The 19,872-nt window shown below is 45.0% G+C and overlaps 1 protein-coding gene across 5 annotated transcripts in view; it reads left to right on the top strand.

The window, feature by feature from the left end:
* The first annotated feature begins 12,500 nt into the window (after positions 1 to 12,500).
* The window catches only part of aatkb (apoptosis-associated tyrosine kinase b), a 321,493-nt gene continuing 314,121 nt past the window's right edge, over positions 12,501 to 19,872 (top strand). For 4 of the 5 annotated variants that reach the window (XM_073026295.1, XM_073026299.1, XM_073026298.1 and 1 more), the window contains exon 1: positions 12,501 to 12,961. In XM_073026295.1, coding sequence (XP_072882396.1) covers positions 12,877 to 12,961 — 85 coding nt within the window. In that variant the 5' untranslated portion in view covers positions 12,501 to 12,876. The remainder of the gene's footprint in view (positions 12,962 to 19,872) is intronic. The other variant, XM_073026294.1, reaches the window with a different exon arrangement.

Genomic DNA, 19,872 nt, shown 5'->3' with positions numbered 1-19,872 from the left:
CAGTTTCAACTTCCTGGGTGTCAACATCCCTGAAAGTCTGCCCTGGTCCCAACATATCGAAGCAATTACTTAGGAGGCACGTCAGCAGTTATATTTCATTAGGAGCTTGAGAAAGATTTGATATGTCACCAAAGACTAGCACACTTCTACAGATGTACCATTCTGACTGGTCGCATCACCATTACATGGAGGGGCTGCTGCACAGGATTAGAAAAAGCTGCGGAGTGGTGCAGTCACCCAGCTCCATCGTGGGCCCTAGCCTCCATCTTCAAAGGGTGATGTCTCAAAAAGGTGGCGTCCATCATTAAGACCCCCCATTACCCAGGACCTGGCTGTCTTGTTATTACTACCATCAAAGAGGAGGTGCAGGAGTCTGGAGACACAGACACTCACTGTTTTAGGAATAGCTTCTTCCCTTCTACCATCAGATTTCTGAACGGACAGTGAACCCATGAACTCTACCTCACTGTTTCCCCTCTCTTTTTGCATTACTTATTTAACCTGTGTTGGTGCATGGCCAAGTGGTTAAGGCATTGGTCTGGTGATCTGAAGGTTGCTAGTTTGAGCCTCAGCTAAGGCAATGTGTTGTGTCCTTGAGCAAGGCACTTAACCACGCATTGCTCTGTGACAACACCGGTGCCAAGCTATATCAGCCCTTGCCCTTCCATTGGACAACATCAGTGGTGTGGAGAGGAGAGATTTGCTGGTCTCCCATACAACCCTGCCCAGGCCTGCGCCCTGGAAACTTTCCAAATTGCCTATATATGTAACCTAATTTTTAAAATGTGTACAGTATTTCTTACTGTAATTTGTAGTATCTTTGCAATGTACTGCTGCCACAAAGCAACAAATTTCACGACATATGTAATTTCTCTAATATTAAACCTCATTCTCATTCAGATTTGGAGGCACATGATATTTGAGTGAATAATCTAGTTCAGTCATTCTGTATTTATGTGGCTCTTCCTTTTTGCTGAATATTTACCACACTTTTGCTTTTATTCTATTTACTATTTATGATTTTGTTTTTACAGTTGTTTACAGGATCTCTGAAGTTCCGGTACATATTGCCCAACCTTAACTGTCTTTCAGAAGTTGGTGGTGAGCAACAGGCTGGGAGCACTGCAGTCCTTCCGGTGAACGTACTCCCACAGCACTTGAGTAGGAAGTTTCAATACCAGTGAAAGTTTTACTGGAACAAATTATTGGAACACAACTTCCACATAACCCAATATTATTTTTATTAGGTGATATTGAAGGGATAAAACCAAAACCCAAATTGAATAAGTATCAGAAAGAATTCATAAAAATTGCATTGGCAGTAGCCAAAAAGGCTATTGCAGTTACTTGGAAATCGGATTCATACTTAAGTATAGATCGTTGGAAGAACGAAATTTTCAGCTGTATTCCACTTGAAAAAATTACTTATAATTTAAGAGATAAATATGAAACATTTCTGAAAATTTGGCACCCTTATTTACAAAAGACAGGATTAAATATATAGGTGCTCCGAAGATAAAATTATTGGTTATTTGGGGAAATAAATAAATATATATACTAAAGCTATTATGAACTCCGTGGAGCATGTGGGGATCTTCTGATATCCAGGCATTCTTTCTTTCTTCTTCTCTTTCTTTTTCTTTCTTTCTATAGGGATATGTTAGGGGGAGGGGTTGAGGGGAGGGGGGAAGGGTTAATAATTTTTTTTCTTTCTTTCTGTAATAATTTGAAAACTCAATAAAAAATTAAAAAAAAAAATACCAGTGAAAGGAAGGTGATTGCTTTTCAAGTCAGGATGGTGTGTCACTTGGAGCTTTGCCACTTACATCTGCATTTTATCAGCTGATATATAAGTAATTGTCTTCTGTGACTTGGCTTTTGCAGGAGAAGCCAGAGAGAGGTAGTAGATGGTTGCCTCCCTGAGGGGGAGCTTCCTTGCTCAGAGTGTGGAACGCAGGGGTGGTGGATGTGGGTTCAATCGCAACGTTTAGGAGAGGTTTGGATAAGTACATGGATATGACGCAGGTGTGGGCCAATGGGATTAGGCAGAATAATATTTCAGTGTGGACTGGATAGACTGAAGGGCTTGTTTCTGTGCCGTGGTACTCTGTGACACTAAGATTCTATGACTCTGCAGTAAGGATCCTCTGAACTTGTGAAACATTATAAGATCTGTTGTAAAATCTATCTACAATTTATAACAATTTTATCTCTTCGCACTCTACTGCTGCCACAAACCAACAAATTTCATGTCATTTATGTCAGTGATAATAAATTTGATTCTGATCCTGAAGACCTTTCCCACAGAATAATTAGAGTCATGTATTTTTGATAGGCATAACAATCCAGAATTAAACATTAGTTCAGCCAATGCGTTTAGTGCAAAACAAGAATTTCAGGCTTTGATTTTGTATTGTATGAAGAGTCTGCAGGTTTGCTGGTTACTGAAGGTAATAATAGGGGTGGAGCTACCATGAACACCTCTTATACTGAAGACAATCAACTCTCAATTATTGGCAACTATTGGTATTAATGTTCATCCCACATGGCACACACTGTCCTTAAAGGTGGACCAGAAGATCCACCTTCTTGAAGATCAGCCAGAAGATATAGGAGCTGAATTAGGACCTTCAGCCTATTGAGTCAGCTGCATCATTCAATCATGGCTGATTTTTGTTTTAACCCCTTTTTCTTGTGTCCTCCCTGTAACCCTTAATCCCTTAACCCATCAACCTCCATTTTAAATACACCCAATGACATGGTCTCCCCAGCTCTCCGTGGCAATGACTTCTACAGATTCACCACCCTTTGGCTGATGAATTTTCTCCCCATCTCTGTTCTAAAGAGATATCCTTCTATTCCAAGGCTGTGTCCTCTGGTCACAGACTCTCTGACTATTCTCTCCATATCTACTTTACCAAGGCCTTTCAATATTTGATGGATTTCAATAAGATTCCCACTCATTCTTCTAAACTCCAGTGAGTACAGACCAGAGCCATCAAACGCTCCCCATACATTAACCCTTTCATTCCCAGGATAATCTTCATGGACCTCCTCAGGACCCTCTCGTAATGCCAACACATAGTGAAACATCCTAAAGAAATTCCTCCTCATTTCTATTCTAAAGAGATCTCCCTTTATTCTGAGGCTGTGCCCACAGACTCAAAACTCTCCTACAAATGGAAACATCCTCTCCACATTCTCTCTATCCAGGCCATTCAGTATGTGGTAGGTTTCAATGAGATCCCCACCCCATTCTTCTGAACACCACAGCTTCCCTTTTTACACTCGTAGAAACGATAAACTATGTATAACATACTGTCAGTTAACTATTATGTATACAAGTTATACTATTTATGTATTTTACAGTTATACAATATATGTAACTAAACATAAAATCACACAATCTGTTCCACTTCACAATAAGCTCATTGCAACATCTGTGGTATCCATCCAGGCACGAGTAATTTCACTGGATCAATTCTTCAAATAGACTTCATGCACATTTGTTCTCAACTCCTGTTCGGCAATTATCACCTCAACAGGATAGTCTTCAAAACTATGCATCACCCTGAGAACTTTTTGTTTCATGTTCTAAACACCAACCATTAACATAAAACTGAACAGAGACTAATAATTCTTTACAACTGTAACAGGTTATGTCTGGTAGATTATTTGGATGCTATTACAGCTACAGAAAATATATCAAACACTCAGTGGGACTAGAATACAAAAGCAAGGATGTGATGTTGAGGCTTTATACGGCATTGATCAATCAGCATCTGGAGTACTCTGAGCGGTTTTGCGCCACTTATCTAAAGTAGGATCTGCTGGCATTGGAGAGAGAGGTTCACAAGAATGATCCCAGGAATGAAAGGGTTAGATATGGGGAGTGTTTGATGACTCTGGGCCTATACTTGCTGGTGTTTAGAAGAATAGGGTGAGGGTGGTTTTCATTGAAACCTATCGATTATTGAAAGGCCTAGATAGAGTGGATGTGGAGAGGATGTTTCCTATAGTGGGGAAGTCTAGGACCAGGGGGCCCAGCCTCAGAATAGAGCAGCATCCATTTGGAACAGAGATGAGGAGGAATTTCTTTAGCCAGAGGGTAATGAGTTTGTGGAATTCATTGCCGCAGACAGCTGTGGAAGCCAAGTTATCGGGTATATTGAAAGTGGAGGTTAATAGGCTCTGGATTAATCAGGGTGTCAAAGGTTGCAGGGAGAAGGCAGGAGAATGGATTTGAGAGGGATAATAAATCAGCCATGATGGAATGACAGAGCAGTCTTGATGAGCCAGAAGCATAATTCTGCACCTAGGTCTTATGGTCTTTATTAATTACACCTGTTCACCTGCTCTTTAATGCAAATATCTGATCAGCCAATCGTGTGACAGCAACTCAATGCATAAAAGCATGCAGACATCATCAAGAGGTTCAGTTGTTGTTCAGACCAAACATCAGAATGGGGAAGAAATGTGATCTAAATGGCTTTGATCATGGAATGATTGTTGGTGTCACACAGGGTGGGGAGAGTAGCTCAGAAGCTATTGATCTGGGATTTTAATGCACAACAGTCTCTAGAGTTTATAGAGAATTATGCAAAAAAAAATCTACTGAGTGGCACTCCTGTGGGTGAAAATGCCTTGTTAATGAGAGCGGTCAGAGGAGAATGGCCAGACTGGTTCAAGCTGACAGGAAGGTGACAGTAACTCAAGTAACTATATGTTACATTATATCAGTGGTGTGCAGAAGAGCATCTCTGAACATACAATAAGTCAAACCTTGAAATGGATGAACTACAGCAGCAGAGTGCAAAGAGAGCATTAACTGAATGTTGAGGTTCCTGATGTTGGGTGCTGTTTTCCTGCAACAACACTCCATGTAGATGTGCTCATTGTGGGGAGAGCTTTCCCCATGATGGACTGGGCTGTATCCACTACTTTTTGTAGAATGTTCCATTCAAGGGCATAGGTGTTTCCATACACGATGCACCCAATTAATGTACTCTCTACTACACATTCATAGAGGTTTGTTAAAGTTTACAAAGTTGAAAGTTCAAAGAAAATTTATTATTAAAATACATTTATGTTACCATATACTACATTGATATTCATTTTCTTGTAGGCATTCACAATAACTACAAAGCAATGACAGCATTCAACATTGATTACCAATGTCATGCCAAATCTTTGCAAACTAGAGACTAGGAAATAGAGATGCTGCCATGTTTTCTTTGTAGTTACACTCACGAGTGCTACTCAGACAGGACAGGTCCTATGAAATGATAACACCAAAGAATTTAAAGTTGCTGACCTTCTCCACCTCTGATACTCTGATGAAGATTGGCTTATAGATCTCCAGTTTCCTCTTCCCAAAGACAATAATCAGCTCCTCGGCCTTGCTGTCATTGGGAAAGAGGTTGTTATTGTGGCACCACTCTGCCAGATTTTCAATTTCTCTTGGATCGAAAGACCCTGCAGCGGATAGTGAGGTCAGCTGAGAAGATCATCGGGGTCTCTCTTCCCGCCGTTACAGACATTTACACCACACGCTGCACCTGTAAAGCAAACAGCATTGTGAAGGACCCCACACACCCCTCATACAAACTCTTCTCCCTCCTACCATCTGCTAAAAGGTACCGAAGGATTTGGGCTCTCACGACCAGACTATGCAACAGTTTCTTCCCCCCCCCCCCCCAAGCCATCAGACTCCTCAATACCCAGAGTCTAGACTGACATCTATATCATTTATTATTATATTGTAATTTGTCCTCTACTGTGCCTATTGTCTTGTTTATTAATTATTGTACTGCCCTGCACTGTTTTGTGCACTTTAGGTAATCCTGTGCAGGTCTGTAGTCTAGTGCAGTTTTTATGTTGTTTTACATAGTCTAGTGTAGCCTTGCGCTGTCTCACATAGTCTAGTGTAGTTTGGTGTTGTTTCATGTAGCACCAGGGTCCTGGAGGAACATTGTTTCATTTTTACTGTGTACTGTACCAGCAGTTTATGGTCGAAATGACAATAAAAAGTGACTTGACTTGATATGCTGATTCATCACCACCTTTGACTCTGCCAGTGACAGTGGTGTCGTCAGCAATCAGGCTCTTGAACTGAAAGGGATCACGCCACTCATGCCAAAACTGAACTGATTCCACAACACATAGACTCTACAACTTGTGTTCTCAATATTTATTACTTTTTTATTGATTATTATTATTATTTTCCTTTTTTTGTATTTGCAGCTTGCTGCTCTTTTGCACATTGGTTGTCCATCTGTCACGTGCAGTTTTTCATTGACTCTATTGTGCTTCTATATAGTTACTGTAAATGCCTGCAAATAATGGATCTCAAGGTTGTAGATGGTGACATATTATGTACCGGTACTTTGATAATAAATTTACTTTGAACTTTCAACTTGAACTTTAAACATTGAACTTTCAAAGAGAGCTTTTGGCACGTTGTCCTCCATAAATCAAACAATTGAGTTCAGGAGTTGGATGTTATGTTGAAATTGTATAAGATGATGGTGAGTTCAAATTTGGGTATTGTGTGCAGTCCTGGTCACCGACCTACTGGGAAGATTTGAAAGAATGCAGTGAAAATTTCCAAGGATGTTGCTGGGGCTTGAGGACCTGAGTTATAGGGAAAGGTTGAATAGGTTACCTGGAGTGAAGGAGAATGAGAGGAGATTTGACAGAGGTATAGAAAATTATGAGCTGATAGAGTGAATGTGTGCGGAATTTTTTGGTGAGACTAGAACTAGAGGTTATAGGTTAAGTGTGAAGGATGAAATGTTTAAGGAGAGCCTGAGAGGAGGGCAGTGAGTGTGGAGTGAGCTGACAGCGGAAGTGGTGGATGCAGGTTGATAGCATCATTTAAGAGAAGTTTGAATAAGTGCATGGTTGGGAGGGATATGAAGGGTTCTGGTTCAGGTGTGGATTGTTGTTGCTAGGCGGAATAAGTTTAGCATGGTCTAGATGGGCTGAAGAGACTATTTCTGTGCTGTGGTACTCTATGCATTGCTGGCTAATTAAAGCAAATGACAGAGTTGATGCTGTCAACTCCACATCCCTAATTAAAGGTACTCAACTCTCAGCTATTGGCAAAGTGTGCTGACACGATCTAAAAAAAGTCATACCACATTACACTCTGTTCTTAAGGGTACACCAACATCTCCATGCAGCACGTATTTCTAATCTTCTCAAAAGCAGTGCATCTAGTCTTACACGTTGAGGCAATGGTGGAAAACACGTGCTGAACAAGTGCAGCAATTGGAGATGTAACCATGCTGATGCAGTGTTAGACTCGCATCCCACCCACCCATGTTTCAGACAAGTCTTACAAATTCCATGCCCATACAGGAAGACTTCCCAGTGACATTGCCATTGATTTTGAGGCCCGAGGGTCAAATTGTAAGTCAGGAAGTCAAACCCCTGGGCTGGAGCTCGAGTCTGTGAATCTCTGAGTCCATTGTGAAGTCAAAGGCCCAATGTCTGCGAGCCCATGTCCAAGTCCACTGAAGACAGCCTGTCCTGGAGCAGCGAGACCGTATGTGCATGGATACGTGGGAGGGAGGAACAGGGCTTGTTTTGCTGTTGTTTTGTTGCTTGTGTTCTGTGTTGTTCTGCTAAACTTTGTGGGCATGCTAGGTTAGCACCGGAATGTGTCAACATTTGCAGGCTGCCCTCAGCACACCCCCAAGTGTGTTGATTACTAACGCAAATGATGTGTTCCACTGTATGTTTCGATGCACACGTGATAAATGAACTTGGATTCACTGAAATTAATTTAAACTTTGAAATTTAACTTATCAAGGTAGGTCTATATCCCCATATACAACCCTAAGATTCATTTTCGTGCAGACATTCACAATAGGACAAAGAAATATAATAGAATAAATGAAAAGCACACAAAAATTGACAAGCAGCCAATGTGCAAAAGAAGACACTGTGCAAAATAGAAAGTAATAATAAATCAATAAGCAAACAAATAGATAAATATATAAATAAATAAATATCTGGATGAAGGAATGAATAAATAAATAGACAAATAAATCAATAAATATATTCAGTATATATTTGAGTTCCTCCTAGTGTGGAACAATAATGTAGAGAAAGAGGCAATCTCAAGTTGACAGTTGCATGCCAGACACCTGTATTCCAGAAATCCAATTCTAAGTGCTTTTGTTTTTTATATATTTTAATTATAAGATGTGATCTCCACTTCTTTACAATGTTGTTCTTCAGATCAAAATCAAAGTAAAATTTATTATTAAAGTCTAACATGTCACCATGTATAATCCTGGGATTAATTTTCTTGCAGGCATTCACAGTAGAACAAAGAGACACAACGCAGACAATGAAAACCTACACACAAAGACTGATAAGCAACCAATATGCAAATACAGGAAAAGTAAAGAATAAATAACTAAACAAACAAACACATTACACTGAGAAAATAAGTTCTAGATCCTTGAAGGTGAATCTGTAGACTGTGTTCAGCAGGTTGAGGTGAGTGAAGTTATCCACTCTGGTTCAGGAGCCTGAGGGTAGAACTAACTCTTCCTGAACCTGGTGTGTGGGACCAAAGGCTCCTGTACCTCCTGCCTGATGGCAGCAGCAGAACACCAGCAAAAACAGATTACCTGCTTGTTGGATCATGATGAGTGCAAGCTGCATTTATCTTGCTAATAATAGACTTTGCATTCCAGGACAGATGACACTTTGCAAAAATGCAAGATTTGGCTCCTTTTGAGACAGTTATTATGTTTCATTTCCTTTTCCTGAATTATCTAGACTCTGTCAGCTGGAAGGGTTTGGAGATAATCTTCAAAGTGAAGTAACATTTGGTTTTATTAGTGCTCTTTTCAAATATGGCGTTGGAAGTGATCTGTGTCATTAATAGACAAGGATTAGCTAAATCTTGCTAAATACTCTCTGTCATCATAAGTTCAAGCACCACTCGCTAACACCACCAGGTTCAGGAACAGTTATCACCCTAACAACCATCCTGAACCAACGTGGGTAATTTCAATCACCACTACTCAGAACTGATTCTCTGACCTACAGCCTCACATTTAATGACACTTTACAATTCATATTCTCAGTATTGTTTTTTATTATTCACACAGTTTGCCTTATTTTGCCCATTGGTTGCTTACCGATCTTTTTCTGTTTATGTGTGTATTTTTGTTAATTAGAACATTGAATAGTTCAGCATAGTACAGGCCCTTCGATCAACAATGCCGTGCAAACCTTTAGCCTGTTTTAAAATCTAACACTTTCCTGCCCCATGTTCCTCCATTTTTCTTTCATCCATGTACCTATCCAACAGTCTCTTAAAAATCCTTAATGCATTTGCCTCTACCACCACTGCCGGCAGTACTTCCACACACCTACCACTCTGTGTAAAAGACATATCTCTTGTATTCTATTGTATTTCATTTTTCTCTATAAATTCTTGTATGAAAATGAATCCAAAGGTAGCATATGGTAACAGATATATATGTACTTTGCTAATAAATTTACTTTGAATTCTTAAGTATCATGCTGAAACTCTACAATCTGACTGTCACCAGTACATTTGCAAAGGAAGGCAAAATGATTTTCATATATGATTGATAGAATCATATTGGATTGGTTTAATGCACATTTTAAACAGCATTCAGACACTGCTAACCTAATGTGTAGAACAGTTGGCTGGTGTAGTGCTATCCGCACCAGACTTTGAGGTGAGAGGTCCTGGGTTCAAATCCAGCCAGCTCCTCGCATGCTTTCCATCCATGTGGGGTTGAGCGTCAAGCTAGCAACTTAAAAAAAGCAGACAAGAAATGCTAAAGAATGGCATGGTTGCCACTCGGTGCCACAAGGTGTGGAAAGGAACAACAAGAAGTATGTGTAGGTCTCTTCCATCACTCAAAAGTACAGATTTGAGTAAAATTAATTTAGTTTAGTTCTACAAAGGCCAGGAGGGTTACAATTGACTGCACACCAATTTCAGTTGAATAGAATGGAGATTAACTGTTCACTTAACTCTACAATTTTACGATACTTGCTCAGTTTGAATTTTAGTTGCTCCACCTCTGTGGAATGTATAGTGCCCAAGTGCCTGAATCCCCTCTCTGCACCTTCCCACCTGTCTTTCTCTTCTAAACTACCCTTTATACTTATATTGGCACACAGTCTGAGACTTAGATTTTAAAATTCTCATCCTTGCATTTAAAACTCATCATGACCTTGCTGTCACGGTCAGCTTGGTATGGCAACTGCTTTGCAGGTGACCACAGGAAACTATAGAAGGTGGTGGACACGGCCCAACATGACACGGAAACCAAAGTCCCCTCTATGGACTCTGTCTATACACCTCACTGCCTCAGTAAAGCAGCCAACATAATGGAAGACCCCACCCACCCTGGACACTCTCTGTTCTCCCCTCACCCATTGAACAGAAGACACAAACACCTAAACCTGTGCCACCAGTCTCAAGGAAAGCTTCTATCACACTCTTAAATGGAGCTTTTATATAGTAAGTTGGACTTCTGAGCTTACAATCTCCTTTGTTACGATCTTTCACTTATTGTTTACCTGCACTGCACTTTCTCAGTAACTGTTACACTTTATTCTTCATGTTTATTGCTTACCTCGGGTAATTATTACCCTGTGTAGTAACTTGATCTGTACAAACAGTATACAAGGCACGATTCTACACCTGGTGAGTTATCTGCCCCATCAGTCAATCAGTGAAACACAAATTGGTAAATTGGCTAATTATTGTCTCATGTACCGTGATACAGAGTCAGAATCCGGTTTATTATTACCGACATATGTCACGAAATTTGTTGTTTTGCATCAGCAGTAAAGTTCTGAATGCTGTTTGCTTGCTGTTCCTGTTTGAACAAGTTTTGTTGTCTCTCTGGGCATACGGTGTTTGATGGTCTTCTTTCGTTTTAATGGGTTCTATAGAGTCTCTTTGCTTTGCAGCTGCCTGTAAGGAGATGAATCTCAAGGTTGTATAAAGTACACACACTTGAATAATAAATATACTTTGAAGTACTTGTCTTGCACAGCATTCATACTGATAAATTCATTACAACAGTGTGAGGTACTGCACTTGAGGCCAAATCAGGGCAAGATTTACACAGTGAATGGTAGGGCTCCGAGGTGTGCTGTAGAACAAAGGGATCTGCGAATACATAATCCATTATTCCTTGAAAATGGCAGCACAGATGGAAAAGGTCATAAACTGAGTTTTTAGCACATTGGCCTTGAGTACGTGCATTATGTACAAGATGCCGTTGAAGCCACGTTTAAAGTATTGTGTGCAGATCTTGTCATCTACCTACAGGAAAAATATCAATTAGTTTAAAATGGTGAAGAGAATGTTTACAAGGATGTTCCTGGAACTTGAGGATCTGAGTTATAGGGAAGGGTTTAAGAGGTTGGGACCTTATGCCCAAGAGCACAGGGGAGATGTTATAGAGGTATTCAAAATTATGAAGGGTATACATAGGATGAAGAGCTTGGGGGATAGACAGGGTCAGTGTCGCGAGGTGAGTGTTGGCATTGAAGGAGTGGGGGCTGAGGAAGAGGCGGTTTTGGTGTTGAGAGGGGAGGGGTGGTTTTGGTGTTGAGGGAGGGGCCCAATGAACAGCAACTCTCTCCCCTTCCCCTACGCCTCTCCCCTTGCCCTCATCCTCCTTCTCTCCTCCACCTTCAACCCTCCCTCCACTTTCCCCTCCTCCCTTCCCATCTCTTCCCCCTCTTCTTCTGCCTCTGTCCCCCCTTTCCCTCACACCCTCCTTTCTCCCCTCCCCTTCCCCTACTTTCACCTTGCACCCTCCCCCTTACGCTCTCCCCTTCTCCCCCATCCTGCTCCCCAACTGGCCTCTCCCCCCTCTCATTTCCACCGCTCCCCTTTTCCCTTCACTCTCCCCATACCTCTCCCCCTCCCCTACTCCCACTTCCCCTCCCTCCCCACCTCCCCACTCCCACTTTCATTTCCACGGCTCCCCTTTTCCCTTCACTCTCCCCATACCTCTCCCCCTCCCCCACTCCCACTTCCCCTCTCATTTCCACCGCTCCCCTTTCCCCTGCACTCTCCCCATACCCCTCCCCTCCCCTACTCCCACCTTCACCCCTCTACCCCTTCCCATCTTCCCCCTCCCTCTCCCATCTCCCCCTCCCTCACCCCTTCACTCTCCCCATACCCCTCTCCCCTACTCCCACCTTCACCCCCTCTACCCATATCGCCTCCTCCTTCCCTCCTCTCCTACTCTCTCCATATCCCCCTTCCCCTCCTCCCTCTCTCCCCCTCAGAGGTTTCTGCCTGCCTGGCGCAGGTGCACGGACAGCGCGCGCACTCGCGCGGGGCCGGGAGCGGCGTTGTTATTTGTCGGGTCGGTGGGGGGTGTGTGTGTGTGTGTGTGTGGGGGGGGGGGGGGTTGTTGTGCGGGTGAGCTTGGCGCCGGTAGCGCGCTGCGCTCTCTCGCGTAGTCAGTCAGGCAGGCAGGCGGGCGGGCGGGCGAGCGCGCGCCCGGGCGAAGATGGCGCTCTGTGCCCGCGGGCTCAGCCACTCGCAGCCCGAGCGCCCGCGCACAGTGCGCGCCGCAGCCCCGCCAGCGGCCCGGCCGCCCCCGACTCTGCACCGGGACCCTGCGACGGAGACAGCAGCATGGAGCCGGCCGGCCGGCCGCCGCACCGCAGCCTCGCAGAGCGGGGATCGTTCCACCGACACCGGGCTGCTGCACGGGCTTTATCCTGACTGATTTCAAACAGTCATCACTGCTGACAGGCTCTCCCTGGCATTATTTTGTTATTTCTGTCGTGGAGGCTTCTCTCCCCTTTTTTTTATATTTGATTGCAAAATTTATAGCAGCGATGTGGTCGTGTGCGCATCTTCGCCTGATGCTGATTTCGGGACTGTGCCATTCCTGCCTTGCCTTTAGCTCCCACTTCGACCCGGGTGAGTAAAGGATGCAAAAAAAAGAATCCGTTCTACCCTAGCCCCCTGTTCCCTATTTACTCATTCGATTTCCATTTGCTGGGTATGCTCGGTGTCTTTTGTACTTGCAAAGCAATGGCTATCTCTCTATTGAAAATTAAATCGGCGCTGTCGTGAATCCGCTCGCTCTCCCTGTGCCGGGGAAGCTGAGCAGGGTACCTGTCACAGCCCGCAGCAGCTTAACCCTGTCGCGCGCCGCTTCTCTCCTCTTCCACCCCCTCGCCTGTCCACTGCCCACCTCCCCGGAGAATCTGTCCCGCCCGAGCTCTTCCTCGCCACCCACCCCCGACCCTCCGCCATCTCCCCCCCCATCTCTTCCCTCCGCCATCTCCCCCCCTCCACCATCTCTTCCCTCCGCCATCTCCCCCCCTCCACCATCTCTTCCCTCCGCCATCTACCCCTCCACCATCTCTTCCCTCCGCCATCTCCCCCCTCCACCATCTCTTCCCTCCGCCATCTCCCCCCTCCACCATCTCTTCCCTCCGCCATCTCCCCCCTCCACCATCTCTTCCCTCCGCCATCTCCCCTCTCCACCATCTCTTCCCTCCGACTCTAATTCCCCGCCACGCAATCTGCCCGATGGCCACCTCTATTTCCCTCACCCGCACACACCCTCCGATTCTTTAACTCAGTCCCCTGCCTTTTTCCCATCCCTATCTTTTCCCCATCTCTGCCTCTTTGCAATAATTCCCTTTTCCCGCTGCACGTCTTGTCATTCCTTGACTAATCCCCCATCTAGTGTTTACCAGTCTCTTCCAACATTCGTCACTTCCCTTATTTACCTCCCATTCTCTCCAACTCTCTCATCCCCGTTTCCCCATCCCTCGTCTCCACCCTCCATTTTTCCACACCCTCCTATCTTTCCCACATCCACCCCATCTTCCCATCCCTCACCTGCCCCGCCTCAGACCTCCCAGCCCCTCCTCCATACCCAATCCCTCCATCCCGCCACCTCACAGTTGCTCCCCACCTTGCTTTCTGCTAGCTGCTCACCCCACTTTCTTCCCATTTCCCTTCTCCATCCCCCCTCCCCCATTATCTCCTGTCAGACCCCCAGTCTCCCCACCCTTCACGGGATTTGGAATTCCAAAGATTCACCGTCCTCTGGGTGAGAACATTTCTTCATCTCCATCCTGAGTGACTGAACTTTTATTTTGACCTACACCCCCTCACTCCCCAGCCTCCTCCACCTCCAATCCCCTTACCTACATAACCCTGTATCCACCTCCTCACCAACCATCATCCAGATTATTTGATCTCTCCTCATACAGCAAATCCACCTTTCTATGTCTCAATGTTGAATCTTGTTTGCACTCCTTTCCTACTGAGACCAGAGCTGTGCACGGTTCTCCATGTGCAGTGTCACCAGGGCACTGTATCATTGACTATGGCTATCTTACCTCTTAAACTCTCCTTGCAAAATAAGCCTACCTTCCTAACTTCTTCCTGTATCTGCTTCTTAGCTTTTCCTAATGAGTAAAGCACAGCTCACTAGGTCCTCCTGAACAATAGTTTTTTTACTGTTTAAGAATTATCTCACTTTCTAGGTTTTTCTATCAAGGTCTCACATTTTTCTACCTTATACAGAACTGTGCAAAAGTCTTGGGTATAAGTATATATAAAACTAGGGTGCCTAAGACTTTTGCACGGTACTGTAGTAATTCTATGTATTGCACAGTATTGCTTCCACCAAAAAAAAAAACAAATTTCATGACATCTATGAATGATGATAAACCTGATTCTGATATGGGCCTCTATTGTGGACTGAGAGCTGGAAGAGGGCAGGGAGAGGGGAATCACGGTGGGAGGAGAGGGGAGGGAGTGGGAAGCACCACAGAGATATTCTGTAATGACCTATAAACCAATTGTTTGGGATCAAATGACCTTGCCTGGTGCCTGAGGGCTGGGTGTGTCTGCACCCACACCAAACCATGCCAACAGTACTGTGCACCCTGGTTTTATATATATCACCTTAGCTATATGTATCACCCAGCTTTGTACCATAAGCAAAGTTGAATATAGTGAATGCAATTAAATACAAGATATTCTCCACATGGAGTATTATATACAGCTCTGGTCCCAGTAATACACACCAAATACTGGAGGAACTCTGTGGTGAGGAATAAACAGTTGATGCTTTGGGCTGAGACTCTTCAGGACTGGAAAGGAAGGGGGAATAAACCAGAATAAGAAGGTGGGGGGGGGGGAGAAAAAGGAGAACAAGCTGGAAGGTGATGGGTGAAGCCGGTTGAGGGGGAAGGCGGTTGGGTGGGGGAGCGGGGATGACGTGTGAAGTTGGGAGGTGATAGGTCGAAAAGGCTGAAGGATAAATCTGACGGGAGGAGAGTGGACCATGAGAGAAAGGGAAGGAGGAGGGGCACGAGAGGGAGGTGATGGGCAGGTGAGGAGAAGAGAAGAGTGGGGGGGGGGGGAACGAGAGCGGGGAATGGAAAAAGAGAGATTGGGGAGAGCATAGAAGTTATTGGAAGTTAGATAAATCAATGTTCAGCTACTGAACTTGATCCTCTCATTTGAATTACTGATAAAGATTGTAAACGGGAGAATCTCGACACCTTTCACCAATGGAAAGCAGCCTGAGTAATCAAAGACCCCACTCCTCCTCTTCCCCACCCCCCCCAGCGGCAGAAGATACAAAAGCCTGAAATCAGGTACCACGACTCTCAAGAACAGCTTCTACCTCCCCGTTATAAGACTCTTAAATGTTTCCTGAATATGATAAGGTGGAATCTTGACCCTAGAATCTACCTCGTTATGACCTCGTACTTTATTGTCTGGCTGCCCTGGGCTCTCTCTGGAACTGTAACACTTGATTCTGCATTCTGTTGTTATTTTACCTTCTGATACCTCAATGCACTTTGTGTGTGAGCATTATGCATCTCGTGTTTTACACTGTACATCAGTACATATGACAATAATAAGCCATTTTGCCAATTTACATCGTTCCCCACATTAATCATAGCCTCTCATCCAGGAAATCACACTTGTATTTTCCACTCTCCCCTTTTCTGCCTATTCTTGGTTCCCCGCAGTACATTTCCCCGATACCACGTGCTCTGATGCCGTGGAATAATCTCGGAAAGAACACCTGGACAAAGCACCTTCTGGAACCTCCAACTGGTCTGCCTTTTTTTTCGTGTTTTGTCACCTCCAAACTTGAATAATTCCGGCCGATTCGTCAACCTCGTTACGTATTGGCTTTGCCAAACCCTATTATTAATTTAAGAGTAACGCACACAATATGCTGGAGGAACTGAGCAGGTCAGGCGGCACCTATGGAAAGGTATAAAGGAGCTGAGACCCTTCAACAGAACCTGATGAGTTGACTCGTTACTCTTTTCCATGGATGCTACCTGACTTGCTGAGTTCCTCCAGCATTTTGTGTCTGTTACCCTGAATTCGCCGCATCTGCAGAATCTCTTGTGGTTATTAATTTTAAGGATCCCGCTACCATTCTCTCAATAATAAATTCCAGCATTTCTCCTACCGGGGAGAATGGGCTAATTGGTCCGTGGGTCTCTCTCCCTCCTTTCTTAAAGAGTATGTGCTGTTTTCCGGTCTGTGGAAAATGTTCTGGATGAAACCAGGGCATCACCTGGTTCTTTAAAGCCACCCCCTTCGTACCTCTAGACTGCAGGCCGTCGGGTACTAGGGATTTACTGCCTCTCTGCCCCATTAATCTCTATGCTGCTCATTTCTTTAAGCTCCGTGTTCATTCTAGATCTCCACTATTTCCAGGAGGGATTCTCTGTTTAACCTCTGTGCCTTTTCCTTAAACTCCAATATATTTGAACCTGCTCTTCCCTCCCCATCACTCCCCCCATTATTCTCCCCTCTTCGCCGTTCCCCCTATTCTCCTCTCCCTCCCCGCCACTCCTCTCTCTATTCTCTCCTCCCCATCACTCCCCTTCCCCTTCCTCCATCCCCCCTCCATCCCCGTCATTCCTCTCCCTATTCTCCCCTCACCACTGCCCTCTCGTAACGCCCCTTCCACTCTCTCGTTTGACTCCCCCTTGGCTTTCTCACTCTAAACGCCCCCCCCCACACTGTGCCTTCCCCTCCTGTATTTACCCCCACCCCCCACTCAGTCTTCTCTGTAATGGTGGTGGTCGGCCGTGAAATATTGCTGCGTTGCAGATCTAAACCTCTGCTTTAATTTCTTTCTCTCCCCCCCCCCCCCGATCAAAATTGAATTGACGAGGAAATAGAGGGTGAAGCTAAATGCACCGTGAGGTTTGGGGTGAGAAGGTGCCGGCCAACTCGCTGCTGGTTGTAACTGTACGGGCTTGTCAACCGCAGGATGAGAGCCTCCGCTTGCCACCCCCCCAAAACAGGCACAATTAGACACCCCTTTGCGGTGAACTTATTGCCGTTCACGGCGAGAGCCTTTGATCGTTTCACTCGGAATGCAGGTGGGAAGTGTTATGCAGTACACTCCTGCAGTGGTACAGTTACCACAGCTGGGGGCTGAGGGGTGGCTTGGCGAGCGAGCGACCCAGAAACAGTGGGACCCGAGCGCCGGCTGGCAGCAGAATGAAAATGCCAGTAACAGCGGTGACATCATTCTCCGAATTGATGTGTTTCTCTGTAATTTGTGTGGTGCCATATGACAATTGCATGTGTGAGAGAGATTTTAATTGCCGACAAATACTAACAGACGTCTAAATTAGTTTGCGGTTTTATTTCGTGTGTTAAATATCAGCGATATTAACGCCTCCCTTAATAAAACCCATTGCGGCAGCACCGTCCTGCCTGCAGGTTCAAGGAGAAATTTGCACTGTTCAGGTAGCTCAGACACAATCAGGGCTTATTACATGCAAGACTTAAGACATGAATAAACGTGTGACCCTTTAGTGCCCTAGTTGCAATTTCAATTGCCTAACCCAGACAGGAAAGGCTGAAAATGTTCAGCAGGTCAGGCAGCATCTGAGAGAGACACAAACGATTTGTACCTTTTGCTCTGGTTATAAATGTGCTCGACCTGGGTGGGCTGGCTCAACTCACCCATCCCGAACTCATCATCATCATTATGTGCCGTGTCATGTGACCTGGGCGATCGTGGTCTATCCATGACCATGATTGTTCTTGGCAAATTTTCCTACAGAAGTGGTTTGCCTTTGCCTTCTGGGCAATGTCTTTACAAGACGGGCGATCCATAGCCATTATCAGTACTCTCCGGAGATTGTCTGCCTGGTGTCAGTGGTCGCGTAACCGGGGCTTGTGATATGCACCCACACGACCACCCACCACCTGCTCTCGTGGCTTCACGTGACCCTGATTGGGGGTGGTGGTGGGGGGGGGGGGGGAGCAGGTGCTGCGCCTTGCTCAAACGTGACCTGCAGGGCTAGCGGAGGGAAAGGAGGGCCTTACAAACGTGAGAAAATCTGCTGATGCTGGAAGTCCAAAGCAACACACAAAGTACTGGAGGAACTCAGTAGACCAGGCAGCAACTTTGGAAAAGAGCAAACAGTTGATGTTTCGGGCTGATGCCTTTCATTGGGACCGGAACGGAAGGGGAGAAGTCAGAATGGGAGGGTGGGGGAAGGGGAGGAAGAAGTACAAGGTGGCAGGTGAAAGGTGAAACCGGGAGCGGGGGGAGAGGCTGAAATGAAGAGCTGGGAAGTTGATTGGTGAAAGGGCTGGAGAAGGGGGCATCTGATAGGAGAGGACAGCAGACAGTGGAAGAAAGGGAAGGGAAGAGTATCAGAGGGTTGTGATGGGCAGGTAAGGTGTGAGTGGGAAACAAGAATGGGGAATAGTGAAGGAGAGAAAACAAGGATGAGGAATGACAAAGTGCCTTATGCCTTATTTGGTAGGGACTTGGGTTACGTAATTGAGCTAGTCCTACATGCTGGTGTTGGGTCCACATCTCTCTGAACCTTCCCTGTCCATGTGTACTCAGTAGCTACTTTATTAGGTACACCTGCTCATTGATGCAAATATCTAATCAGCTAATCATGTGGCAGCATCTCAATGCACGAAAGCATGCAGACACGGTCAAGAAGTTCAGTTGTTGTTCAGGCCAAACATCAAAATGGGGGTGGGAGGGGGGAAATGTGATCTAAGGAGGGCCACGGAAGTGTTACATTCAGTATGACGCTATTACAGCTCGGGGTGTTGGAGACTGGAGTTCAATTTTGGCACTCTCTGTAAGCAAATTTGTACGTTCTTTCCCGTGAGTGCGTGGGTTTCCTCCCCGTGCTCTGGTTTTCTCCCACAGTCCAAAGATCTACCAGTTAGTAGGTAAATTGGTCATTGTAAATGGTCCCATTACAGGTTAAATAAGTGGGTTCCTGAGTAGTGCGGCTTGAAGGACTGGGAGGGTGTTTCTGAATAAAATAAAATAGACTTGTAGAGAAGTACGGCACAGAAACAGGCCCTTCGGTCCATCTAGTCCATGCCAAAACCATTTAAACTGCCTATTCCCATCGACCTGCACTGCGACCATGGCCCTCCATACCCCTACCATCTATCCAAACTTCCCTTAAACATTGAAGTCGAGCTTGCATGCACAACTTATTCTCTCAGATTATTTCACACTCTCGTGACCCTCTGTGAAGAAGTTTCCCCTCATGTTCCCCTTAAACTTCTCACCTTCCACCCTTAACCCATGACCTCTAGTTGTAGTCCCACCCAACTTCAGTGGAAAAAGCCTGCTTGTATTTCCCCTATCTATACCCCTCATAATTTTGTATACCTTTATCAAGTCTCCTCTCAATCTTCTATGTTCTAAAGAATACAGTCCGAACCTATTCAATCTTTCGTTATAACTCATGCTTTGCAGACCAGGCAACATCCTTGTAAACTTTCTCTGCACCCTTTCAACCTTGTTTACATCTTTCCTGTAGGTAGGT

This window comes from Hemitrygon akajei, chromosome 22, assembly GCF_048418815.1.
Source record: "Hemitrygon akajei chromosome 22, sHemAka1.3, whole genome shotgun sequence".
Taxonomy (NCBI): Eukaryota; Metazoa; Chordata; class Chondrichthyes; order Myliobatiformes; family Dasyatidae; genus Hemitrygon; species Hemitrygon akajei.
Note: the sequence above shows the minus strand (reverse complement) of the source record. Positions and strands in the feature narration are given on the sequence as shown.